The sequence below is a fragment of the Panulirus ornatus genome, chromosome 17, assembly GCF_036320965.1.
Source record: "Panulirus ornatus isolate Po-2019 chromosome 17, ASM3632096v1, whole genome shotgun sequence".
NCBI classification, from domain to species: Eukaryota; Metazoa; Arthropoda; class Malacostraca; order Decapoda; family Palinuridae; genus Panulirus; species Panulirus ornatus.
The window spans coordinates 55,518,424-55,532,452 of record NC_092240.1 but is presented as its reverse complement, the minus strand read 5'-3'; the positions used below and the strand labels follow the sequence as shown (position 1 = coordinate 55,532,452).

The 14,029-nt window shown below is 46.5% G+C and overlaps 1 protein-coding gene across 1 annotated transcript in view; it reads right to left on the bottom strand.

Moving 5' to 3' along the window:
* The window catches only part of LOC139754806 (protein CIMAP1C-like), a 60,351-nt gene that overhangs the window by 14,667 nt on the left and 31,655 nt on the right, over positions 1 to 14,029 (bottom strand). The window contains 2 exon segments of the mRNA XM_071672639.1: positions 550 to 726; positions 923 to 1,045. Coding sequence (XP_071528740.1) covers positions 550 to 726; positions 923 to 1,045 — 300 coding nt within the window.

Here is a 14,029-nt window from a genome sequence, read left to right as displayed (position 1 = left end):
TTCCAAGGATGTGGGGCGGGTGTTTAAGACATTAAAAGAGGCTTTTGTTTGTGAGGAGTCTCTCGCTTCACTGGATATTAAGTTGGTGTTGCGAAGGCAGGGAGATGGGGAAAGAAAGATACTTGAGGAGATAACACACAACAATAAGTAAAACAAAAATGTTCACCCTGGGAATGAATTAAGTCCCCCAGACTCAGTAGATTAGCCCTTAAGGACTGTACATTCTTGGAACGTGGTGAGCCACAACCCTTTATCTGTCCTTAACATACGATGCTCACACAAGTGCTGTGTCACAAGATCTTTCTGGTTATTTGGTGGGCGCAAAGGCCTTTCCCTGTCAAAGTTAATACATTCATCCTCGACTTCTTACTTTCGTGTCGTCACCAAGAATCCTTCCTCTGGGCCCGAAGGAAATATTCAAACTTTAACTGGACTTAAAAAAAGTGCAACAAAACACAAAGCTACATGTAAACATATGATTATTGTGGTCAAGATAATTCAGATAAATTATAATTCCCGCCCAAGACAAGAAAACTTGTATTAGTTAACCTGGAGCATCAGACGGCCTTCCATTCTCCACCTTCACACCAAAGGAAAAACTTGGGGAAGACTCGTTGACTTTTGTTTCGGCTTTGTCTGGGGAGTAGTCGCAGGGTGCTGGGGTGATGTACATCTTTGGATCTTTAGGTTTTATGTGCATGGAAGCAGCTACTGGCTCATCCTTGCCTGCTGAGTGGAACAAAATAAGGACAGTCAGTAAAGTACTACAGGAGAAACAATAACATCGACAGTCAACCAGGGAATCCAGTTGTAAAAAGAAATATTTTGAATGATCACTAAGTGTTGTTCACAAGGTTTTCTAACGTTAAACGGTTAAAGTTTCCTTACTTGCTATAATACAGTAACATAAAACATAACCAACCCTTGTTTGAGAGACCAGTGACGTTGTACTGGCCAGGCCCAGGGCCAGCCTTGTCCAACTTAGCTTCGTGTCGGCTGCCCATGGTGAAGGCCGGCGGCCTGGACTTAGTGACTCCACCAGAACCTGAAGAAAACATTTCCCCTATCAAAACTACCTCCTTCATAAGTCGTCATATTCGGATATCTGTGCTAAACAATGTGCTGCATCAGGTCACCATGATAAAGGTTTTGAGAAAACTAGTGGAGTGCGTGTATTTTGAACAAGATATCTTCATGACCAGTGACAACAGGTATCATGATAGCTAACAAGGAACATGTCATCACTGCTTCTTTAAAATTCCTTAAATCCTGTACCGTTTTTTTCCTATGTGTTACATAATTATATATTTTACTTTAAATGTGATGACATCATATTTAAATAAGAAAATGTGAATAATTTTCTCAAAATAGACGTCCACGATTATATAATATGGTTGAATGACTAAGAATTAGTAGACAATGATAAATGGCGAAGAAACACAGCTATGCTGGAAGAGGAGTGCACATCAAACTCGGTTTTTTGATTGAGAAAAACTAAAGAGGATAACAGAATGTACTACTAGACTTAGGAGTGATAATCTTTGTTGTTTCTCTTGTTCCTTGGAAAAATAATACATAAACATTCTATTATCAGTAGTATTTATCGTACACTTGTAAGGAGGAAGGTTGCACCTCCCACATTGGACTAGGTATTTCAAATTGGCGTCAAATATGACATGGCTTCTTGTTAACGTGCTACTTAACATTGGTATCTCGGTCCTGCAAGGTAATGAACAGCGATGTTCCATTATATTTTATGGTTTTCCTTTTGAAAACGACAGTAATAACAAAAGATGTAACTGCACTAACCTCGTTTTCCAAGAAGAGTTACGAGACAACAGAAGTCAGCAGGTAATAACTCGGTGAGGCCAAGTGATTTATGGGTTGGCTTGGGTAGGAGTGGACGACGGCTGGCTTAACTGAGCGTCTTTAGATTGGCTTGTTGGTTAACATGGGCTTTAGGCCTATCAACTGCCAGGGTCACTGAGGCCGTGAACGATTACGTTAAAGGCATTTACCTTTAAATAAAGTCATTTATCTGTATGAAGCAACGTCGTATCCTGTCTTATACGGCGTTTAAACAGTTCTGGCAAATGAAAGGGATAACGTGTCATACAAAGAAATATATTGAAAAATCAACACAGTAATACTCCTGATGACGGGCACTTCCAAGTGACACACATAATCTTCACCATGCCTTACCCGGTCTTTCATTGTATCGTCCAGAGTATAGAAGAGTAACGGCATCATTCCAGTTCGTTTGTATCTGGTGACGCAAATCTCGATATTGTTAATCTCTCATCCGTGGCACACACCTACGGTTGGTGTGAGGTGCCAGGTTTGATTTATCTTCCGGGAGACAAAAACTAGGGTTGGTTGAGGGGCTAGGTTTGCTTTATCTTCCATGATTGAATTTTTCATTTTTCGTAGCTATCGTTGAGTACTGGACTGACGTTAAACTGTTGTATTCAAATGCTTGAGTTTTGACTGCTTCATTTTCCACTGGATACATAATTATGAACCCTTCCTGTGCTGGCCTCAACCCCTGCTCCACAACTTTCGCCTGAGAACTCTGCACATTCATGTGCATTGGATCAGTATGACCTTCATTTGGGTACATTTGGGTTCGCCTGGGTGGCTGGCGGGAGTCGTTCCTGTTCTAGATGACCGAACAGCCTTGGCGGGTGCAGCGACCACCTCGTCCTCAAGAAACGCTTGACCCGGACTGTATGAGTAAACTTAACCCCCTGAGCACAGTCATGCGACCCTCGAACACGACTGCTCAGTACGACCGTATGACCACGACGATAAGACCAATGGGTAGGATAGGATGTTATCAGGATCAGGTCAAAGGCCGAGCCATCATACCCCAAAAGCTCGCCCCGTCGTGTTCAACGGTCGTACGTACCGTCGTGTTCAACGGTCGTACGTACCGTCGTGTTCAACGGTCGTACGTACCGTCCTTTTCAACGGTCTTACGTACCGTCGTGAATGAAAATCAACCTGCCTCAGCGGCAAAGATAACGGATAACAACAGAACTGTTGAAATTGTCAAGTGAAGATCATTCAAAGTATGGAACACACACCAACGGGAGTACTACGAATGAGCTGAATCCAGTGTAAACCTTACAGACAGATATTTATGATGAACGATGTCAGACATTAATACATAAGTGAATTTTGGTTACCTATTCGTTATAATTTGTTTCAGCTGGGAGGAAGCTGTACGTTGGTGAGGCCCAAGGCTTGTCCTCTCGCATTCCTACCCTTATTTATAACCTGATTTCCTGTCGGCATCATAGGTCACTTCCCAGCTTGGTACGTACGCATGCTGTGGTGTCCACTGCTCTCTAAGTATGGTACCCGGGTGTTCCTGCACCTCCTTCCTGCCATTTTTTGCTCAGTTTCCAGGTATGTCTTCTGACCTGTACACATTGTGTGTGTGTGGTGGGTGGGTTGAGGCAGGAGTTACGGCCACATGAAATCTGTTCACACGCACCTTCAGGTGTGGCCACTACCAGTCCCTAAATAAAGACCCACAAATTAACACACACTAGGAACACAGCAACAAGCCAACACTAACACAGCAACAAGCCAACACTAACATAGCAACATGCCACCACTAACACAGCAACATGCCACTACTAACATAGCAACATGCCACCACTAACACAGCAACATGCCACTACTAACATAGCAACATGCCACCACTAACACAGCAACATGCCACTACTAACATAGCAACATGCCACCACTAACACAGCAACATGCCACTACTAACATAGCAACACGCCACCAACACAAGAACACTACGTGAGAGAGGTAGTCAGGAATGCAGGAGGCATCTTCCTGTTCCTCAGACCCATACAAGACCAACGTTATTTATTTTGGAAAATTGAACAAAAAAGTTAATAATAAAAATGGGAAGGGTAAGATGAGAGGGTCAAAGCATGTACTGTACATGTATGCTACAGGTTCCAGGCAGAGCACGACCCCTGGTGCCCCATCTTCACCTATGGTATATAATTACATTTAATATTCCCAAGGAATTGTTAACTGGAAACTACAGTGATTTTCCTCTGTGGATCGTTACGGTAATGAAAGTTGTACGGACACTATCATCTTCACGGTCATTTCATTTTAAATCTCTCGTTAACAAAGCGGACAAATATATATATATATATATATATATATATATATATATATATATATATATAATATATATATATATATATATATATATATATATATATATATTATCCCTTGGGACAGGGGAGAAAAAACTTTCTCACGTACTCCCACCGTGTCGGAGAAGGCGACTAAAAGGGAAGGGAGCGAGGGACTCGAAATCCTTCCCTCTCGTTTTTTTTTTTTTTTTTTAATTTTTCAAAAGAAGGAACAGAGAAGGGGGCCAGGTGAGGATATTCCCTCAAAGGTCCAGTCCTCTGTTCTTAACGCTACCTCGCTAACGTGGAAATGGCCAATAGTATGAAAGATTATATATATATATATATATATATATATATATATATATATATATATATATATATTATATATATATTATATATATATATATATACCATAACTATCGTGGGGACTGCACATGATGAGTTGGTGTTGATGTTTGCCATGTGGCCCGGGAGGTTGTCTTGTGAGCAGGTATTGCATATCAACCTGGCCACAGGTGGACTCCAGCTGCTGCTGCCGGCATACCTTCTGCCACCTCTTCCTCACGGTGGAGTGAAAAGTTTCTTGTATTATTAACATTCCTGCCATCACATCACCTCACCCAGAGCATCGCGTTTCTCCATCCACCCCATCACGTCTCTTCTTTGCTGCCCATCATTCATGGTGCTGTTGTATTTGCTGTGGTAAGGTGTGTGCGCGTGGGTGTAGCCACACGTGAACCGCACTCATAACTCAGTCCCGCAGTAGCGAACCTGTGGGACAGTGTTCGTTGTTTCGTCTTTTACTTATCATATAATAACCTTTCCACATTTAAAAGTCAGGTTGACAAACACATAAGTTCAAAATAATTTCTACGCTTACATTCCTGTTCTCTGCTCTTCATCTCTCCTGTCATTCTTAATGGACCTGACTGGAGCATGTTTTTACCTGTGACAATTAAGCTACAGTAAGAAGTTATCGCCCAACTGTACATATGACAGACGTACTGCACACACTTCCTCCTCACTCCACTCACCTAACGGGCCCACAGCCAACCGCATATGTTTGTATTCACATTGTTTTCTTGACCGCCTTGAATTATCATTATTATTATTATTATTATTATTATTATTATTATTATTATTATTATTATTATCATCATCATTATTGTTACTATCGTTAGCCAGGGAAATTAGAGTAAGGAGTGCCATATGCTGTAGATATCTTAACAAAAGAACAGCTATAGTTCACAATGGGAAATGAAATTCAGCCATCGTGATAAACGTAATGATACTGACTCGCCAGCCCACACCGCCTCCACCACACTGTGTACACCCACTACCTGTTAACACAACCTTCAGGCTGACACCATACCTAACTTGACGATGACATCATACCTAACTTGACGATGACATCATGCCTAACTTGACGATGACATCATGCCTAGCTTGACGATGACATCATACCTAACTTGACGATGACATCATACCTAACTTGACGATGACATCATGCCTAACTTGACGATGACATCATACCTAACTTGATGACATCATGCCTAACTTGACGATGACATCATACCTAACTTGACGGTGACATCATACCTAACTTGACGATGACATCATGCCTAACTTGACGATGACATCATGCCTAACTTGACGATGACATCATACCTAACTTGACGATGACATCATGCCTAACTTGACGATGACATCATACCTAACTTGACGATGACATCATGCCTAACTTGACGATGACATCATACCTAACTTGACGATGACATCATACCTAACTTGACGATGACATCATACCTAACGACGATGACATCATGCCTAACTTGACGATGACATCATACCTAACTTGACGGTGACATCATACCTAACTTGACGGTGACATCATGCCTAACTTGACGGTGACACCAGACCTAACTTGACTGTGACATCATACCTAACTTAACACCATAAAACCACGAAAGAAGGCCCGAGATGAAGGCCAACTGCTGTGTGGTCAATGTGGAAAGTGTGGTAAAGTACCGAGAGAAGTAAAATGTTGAGCCACATAGTGTATGAACCAACCAATCTGTGAAATATGGTTGAGCAGTAGCGCTCCTCACCCAAGATATAACGATAAGACATGACTGACTGGAGGCTGGTAATGGGTACGAGGGGTTACACAAGCCCTCGACACTGGAGGAGGGAACAAGGAAGGGCATCAAGCATCACCACCTGCTGTGGCAAGGTACAATAAGACGAAGACAACAGCAGGACGTGAGTATCTCCTGCATCACCAACACAGTGTGGAACATTGTGTGGGGGACGTGAGTATCTCCTGCATCACCAACACAGTGTGGAACATTGTGTGGGGGACGTGAGGATCTCCTGCATCACCAACACAATGTGAAACATTGTGTGGGGGACGTGAGGATCTCCTGCATCACCAACATAGTATGGAACATTGTGTGGGGGACGTGAGGATCTCCTGCATCACCAACATAGTATGGAACATTGTGTGGGGGACGTGAGGATCTCCTGCATCACCAACATAGTATGGAACATTGTGTGGGGGACGTGAGGATCTCCTGCATCACCAACACAGTGTGGAACATTGTGTGGGGGACGTGAGGATCTCCTGCATCACCAACATAGTATGGAACAATGTGTGGGGGACGTGAGGACCTCCTGCATCACCAACATAGTGTGGAACAGTGTGTGGGGGACGTGAGGATCTCCTGCATCACCAACACAATGTGGAACAGTATGTGGGGGACGTGAGGACCTCCTGCATCACCAACACAGTGTGGAACACTGTGTGGGGGACGTGAGGATCTCCTGCATCACCAACACAGTGTGGAACAGTGTGTGGGGGACGTGAGGATCTCCTGCATCACCAACACAGTGTGGAACACTGTGTGGAGGACGTGAGGATCTCCTGCATCACCAACACAGAGGGGACCAGCAAATGAAGGCGTCACTATGTGAAGCACAGTAATAATACTAGTTAACGTTGGTACATGACCAGGAGGTGTGTGGTGTGCACGGGTCTGATCATGGTAGGTAACACAGGCAGGTGGCCACGGGTCACGACTTTCACTGATGACGACGACCTTGGGGTAGGGGGCCGGGCCAAGGACCCCTTCCTAACTGCTGGAGGTCACCTTACGTCACTAGGGGTCACAGTTACTTGTACCACCTTACGTTACCAGGGGTCACAGTTACTTGTACCATTTAGGGCTGTGTGGTGTGGAGTGGACGTCCTGCCCCACTCTCTGTTCCCCTCCCCTCCTCCTTGTACACCTGCCGGCTCATGAGACCTGCTGAGCCTGGCCAGTTCATGACACATGAGGCCGCTGCTGCCGCTGCTGCTGCTGCTGCCGCTGCAGGGAAATACTTGAGCGAGGCGGAGGCGGCGGTGTGCTCGCCCACACAGGCCAGGCCACCAACCTCACCACATCAGCTCAAGCTGCCTCACTCCACTCCACTAACTAGCCTCACACTCCAGTATGAAGTGGTTATTGGTCATGAGGATGTCACACTAGGTGGTTCGTGGGCCTCACACTAAACAGGCGGGTTACTAATGGGCAGTAGTGAGTGTAGAGAAGTGAGGGAGTCCAACAGAGAGCAGGTGTGGTGGGCTGGGCAGGTGGGCAACTCTGACTCATCCAGCCAGACCCACACAGGTACCCCATGACGTCACACTCCCGCCCGCCATCCATTGCACCAAATACGTGTCGTCACACACCATCCTCACACTAACACTATCCTCGTCACTTTACGTTCACCATCGTACACTGTTTGTTGATTGGCTATGTACAAACAAACAACAAACACTCGCATGCAATGTTCCAATATACTATATGTCGACCAACTGTACAGGTTATTATTATTATTATTATTATTATTATTATTATTATTATTATTATTATTATCATTATTATTATTATTAACGGGAATGATGATGATGATGATGATCATCATCATCATAATGATATTAGATGAAGGAAGATGAGATCAGTGATGTAGACACATCCTGCCACAGTAGACACGAGCGATAACCATGGTTGTCACACAGTGTAGACGAGTGTGCCCCGGGGAGGGCCACTGTTCTCCTTCCTGTGTGCAGGGGAAGACATGGTGCCTGCGGCCGGTCAAGACGCCACAACTTGACGCACCAAAGACCGACCAAGATTGCCTGGGTCGTCACGTGACAGACAGGTGAGCACCAGACGGACGAACGTACACCATTCAGTCAAGATGGGTTGTAGCAGGTGTGTGTGTGTGTGTGTGTGTGTGTGTGTGTGTGTGTGGCACCTGGTTTCATAAGTTGTGGAGTTCAAACCTCTGCTCGCCACCGCCTGATCCTGGATCGTTTCTTTTAAATAACTCTTATTGACCGAGAATGGGTATGCAGCCATGAGCCCAGTGGACCCGGAGCGCACACAAGGCAGGAATGGAAAGACCACCCAGGTGGATGGGAAGACACCCCCAGGTGGATGGAAAGACCACCCCAGGGGAATGGGAAAGACACCCCCAGAAGGATGGGAAAGACCCCCCAGGTGGATGGGAAAGACCCCAGGATGAAACACCCCCAGGGGATGGAAAGACCCCACCCCCAGAGGATGGGAAAGACCCCCCAGGTGGATGGGAAAGACACCCCCAGAAGGGATGGAAAGACCCCCAGGGGATGGGAAAGACCACCCCCAGGTGGATGGGAAAGACCCCCAGGTGGATGGGAAAGACACCCCCAGAAGGATGGGAAAGACTCCCCAGGTGGATGGGAAAGACACCCCCAGGTGGATGGGAAAGACCCCCAGGTGGATGGGAAAGCCACCCCCAGGTGGATGGGAAAGACCCCCAGGTGGATGGGAAAGACCCCCCAGGTGGATGGGAAAGACACCCCCAGAAGGATGGGAAAGACCCCCCAGGTGGATGGGAAAGACATCCCCAGAAGGATGGGAAAGACCCCCCAGGTGGATGGGAAAGACACCCCAGGTGGATGGGAAAGACACCCCCAGAAGGATGGGAAAGACCCCCCAGGTGGATGGGAAAGACACCCCCAGGTGGATGGGAAAGCACCCCCAGGTGGATGGGAAAGACACCCCCAGAAGGATGGGAAGACCCCCAGGTGGATGGGAAAGACCCCCCAGGGGATGAGAAAGACCCCCCAGGGGGATGAGAAAGACCCCACCCCCCAGGTGGATGGGAAAGACCCCCCAGGTGGATGGGAAAGACACCCCCAGAAGGATGGGAAAGACTCCCCAGGTGGATGGGAAAGACACCCCCAGGTGGATGGGAAAGACCCCCAGGTGGATGGGAAAGACACCCCCAGGTGGATGGGAAAGACACCCCCAGGGGGATGGGAAAGACCCCCAGGTGGATGGGAAAGACACCCCCAGGTGGATGGGAAAGCCACCCCCAGAAGGATGGGAAAGACCCCAGGTGGATGGGAAAGACCCCCAGGTGGATGGGAAAGACCCCCAGAGGATGGAAAGACTCCAGGTGGAGGAAAGACACCCCAGGTGGATGGGAAAGACCCCCCAGAGGATGGGAAAGACCCCCCATGTAAGACAAGGATGGGAAAGACCCCCCAGGTGGATGGGAAAGACACCCCAGGTGGATGGGAAAGACACCCCCAGAAGGATGGGAAGACCCCCCAGGTGGATGGGAAAGACACCCCCAGGTGGATGGGAAAGACACCCCCAGAAGGATGGGAAAGACCCCCAGGTGGATGGGAAAGACCCCCCAGGGGGATGAGAAAGACCCCACCCCCCCAGGTGGATGGGAAAGACCCCACCCCGCAGGTGGATGGGAAAGACCCCCCAGGTGGATGGGAAAGACCCCCCAGGAGGATGGGAAAGACACCCCCCAGGGGGATAGGAAAGACCCCCAGGTGCATGGGAAAGACACCCCCAGGAGGATGGGAGACCTCCCTAGGGGGATGGGAAAGACCCCCCAGGAGGATGGGAAAGACACCCCCAGGGGGATGGGAAAGATCCCCCCCCAGGAGGATGGGAAAGACAGGACAGACCAAATTCATATTAAGGGGAATGGATTTCATCCATTCCACATTTCCATAAAGTATTATAGCAATGTTTTTATGTACTTTTCATAATACAGTCATTTTGATTGTATTGTTCACGAGCTGTGGTCCCCAACCTGGCTACACTCACCACTCGCATGTCGTTTACTAACTAGTGATAACATGAAAACGGTGTGAGGACGACACCGCTGGACCACGTAAGGACTGGTTACTGTTCCTGGTTCCTGACCACACAATGCTCGGGGATGTGGCCTGCCATCACGGGGTGCTGCACCAGGCTCTGCCACGTGTACAGAGAGAGAGAGAGAGAGAGAGAGAGAGAGAGAGAGAGAGAGAGAGAGAGAGAGAGAGAGAGAGAGAGAGAGAGAGAGGCAATCAGTGGGCGTGACGGAGGCAGGGTGTCAGTGGTGGGCGTGACGGAGGCAGGGTGTCAGTAGTGGGCGTGACGGAGGCAGGGTGTTAGTGGTGGGCGTGACGGAGGCAGGGTGTTAGTGGTGGGCGTGACGGAGGCAGGGTGTTAGTGGTGGGCGTGACGGAGGCAGGGTGTTAGTGGTGGGCGTGACGGAGGCAGGGTGTTAGTGGTGGGCGTGACGGAGGCAGGGTGTTAGTGGTGGGCGTGACGGAGGTACTGGAGCAGTAGTACAGAGAACCAGGAGACGATCCATGATGGAGAACAACACCACGAACACAAGCATCATGCAGGTCTGATCATGCACGGATATACTGACCCAGCCTTCACAACTGTGAATGACATGAGCATGACAACACTGCAGGAAGTAAGTCATGATCAACACTGTAGGAAGTAAGACATGATCAACACTGTAGGAAGTAAGTCATGATCAACACTGTAGGAAGTAAGTCATGATCAACACTGTAGGAAGTAAGTCATGATCAACACTGTAGGAAGTAAGTCATGATCAACACTGTAGGAAGTAAGTCATGATCAACACTGTAGGAAGTAAGACATGATCAACACTGTAGGAAGTAAGTCATGATCAACACTGCAGGAAGTAAGTCATGATCAACACTGTAGGAAGTACGTCATGATCAACACTGCAGGAAGTAAGTCATGATCAACACTGTAGGAAGTACGTCATGATCAACACTGCAGGAAGTAAGTCATGATCAACACTGTAGGAAGTAAGACATGATCAACACTGTAGGAAGTAAGTCATGATCAACACTGCAGGAAGTAAGTCATGATCAACACTGTAGGAAGTACGTCATGATCAACACTGCAGGAAGTAAGTCATGATCAACACTGTAGGAAGTAAGTCATGATCAACACTGCAGGAAGTAAGACATGATCAACACTGTAGGAAGTAAGTCATGATCAACACTGTAGGAAGTAAGTCATGATCAACACTGTAGGAAGTAAGTCATGATCAACACTGCAGGAAGTAAGTCATGATCAACACTGCAGGAAGTAAGTCATGATCAACACTGTAGGAAGTAAGACATGATCAACACTGTAGGAAGTAAGTCATGATCAACACTGTAGGAAGTAAGTCATGATCAACACTGTAGGAAGTAAGTCATGATCAACACTGCAGGAAGTAAGACATGATCAACACTGTAGGAAGTAAGTCATGATCAACACTGCAGGAAGTAAGACATGATCAACACTGTAGGAAGTAAGTCATGATCAACACTGTAGGAAGTAAGTCATGATCAACACTGCAGGAAGTAAGTCATGATCAACACTGTAGGAAGTAAGTCATGATCAACACTGCAGGAAGTAAGACATGATCAACACTGTAGGAAGTAAGTCATGATCAACACTGTAGGAAGTAAGTCATGATCAACACTGCAGGAAGTAAGTCATGATCAACACTGCAGGAAGTAAGTCATGATCAACACTGTAGGAAGTAAGTCATGATCAACACTGCAGGAAGTAAGTCATGATCAACAATGTAGGAAGTAAGTCATGTGATATCAACACTGTAGGAAGTAAGACATGATCAACACTGTAGGAAGTAAGTCATGATCAACACTGCAGGAAGTAAGTCATGATCAACACTGCAGGAAGTAAGTCATGATCAACACTGTAGGAAGTAAGTCATGATCAACACTGCAGGAAGTAAGTCTTGATCAACACTGCAGGAAGTAAGTCATGATCAACACTGTAGGAAGTAAGTCATGATCAACACTGCAGGAAGTAAGTCATGATCAACAATGTAGGAAGTAAGTCATGATCAACACTGCAGGAAGTAAGTCTTGATCAACAATGTAGGAAGTAAGTCATGATCAACACTGCAGGAAGTAAGTCATGATCAACACTGTAGGAAGTAAGTCATGATCAACACTGCAGGAAGTAAGTCATGATCAACAATGTAGGAAGTAAGTCATGTGATATCAACACTGTAGGAAGTAAGACATGATCAACACTGTAGGAAGTAAGTCATGATCAACACTGCAGGAAGTAAGTCATGATCAACACTGCAGGAAGTAAGTCATGATCAACACTGTAGGAAGTAAGTCATGATCAACACTGTAGGAAGTAAGTCATGATCAACACTGCAGGAAGTAAGTCTTGATCAACAATGTAGGAAGTAAGTCATGATCAACACTGTAGGAAGTAAGTCATGATCAACACTGTAGGAAGTAAGTCATGATCAACACTGTAGGAAGGAAGTCATGATCAACACTGTAGGAAGGAAGTCATGATCAACACTGTAGGAAGTAAGTCATGATCAACACTGTAGGAAGTAAGTCATGATCAACACTGTAGGAAGTAAGTCATGATCAACACTGTAGGAAGTAAGTCATGATCAACACTGTAGGAAGTAAGTCATGATCAACACTGTAGGAAGTAAGTCATGATCAACACTGCAGGAAGTAAGTCATGATCATCACTGTAGGAAGTAAGTCATGATCAACACTGTAGGAAGTAAGTCATGATCAACACTGCAGGAAGTAAGTCATGATCAACACTGTAGGAAGTAAGTCATGATCAACACTGTAGGAAGTAAGTCATGATCAACACTGTAGGAAGTAAGTCATGATCGAGAAAAAAGCTACTGAGAAACACGTCTGTGAAAGTGAGTTATGGAGGCACAGATCATGTTAACACGGGCCAATGTAAATGTAAACAAGAGACATTTTGGATGAAAAGATGGTGATACAATTGGTTTAAAACATCCGGCTCCCTCAGTGTACATAAGTTTCCAAACACACACACACACACACACACACACACACACACACACACACACACACACACACACACACACATACACACACACACACACATACACACACACACACACCAGTGTAAGGCTCCCTCACAGTACAGGAGAAATACACATTTACAACTTACTCATGATATCGGGGTGAGGCGATGTCCATCTTGAGCAGTCCAGCCGCAGTCTTGACCAGCCAGCCAACCTGACCGTATCCTTGACCCAGCAGGCCAGGCAGGCAAGCAGGCACATACACTAGTTGTAAGCCTCAGGCACTACGTCATCATCAACAACAACACATCACGAGAAACTAATTTGAAATTGATTCTGCTACTGCTGGCCTAACTCTGGTGGGTGGTGACCTATGAGTGCCCACCCATCCAGGGGTGAGTCATGAGTGGCGACCCATCCAAGGGTGAGTCATGAGTGCCCAACTTCCTATTTACAAGTATCAGAGTCCATGGCCGGCGTGGAGGAGGAGATGGGGTGGGGGACGGGGGTGGTGGAGGGTGCATCACCTTGACCCAGGACCATACTGGGCCCCTCTTGCTGGCTGAAGGCTGCCCACCTGACCCCAGCTTTCTCTGTCTGTCCCCAGACCCGTTCACCACACTCCCTCCCGGACGCCCCAGCAGCTCACGCACACA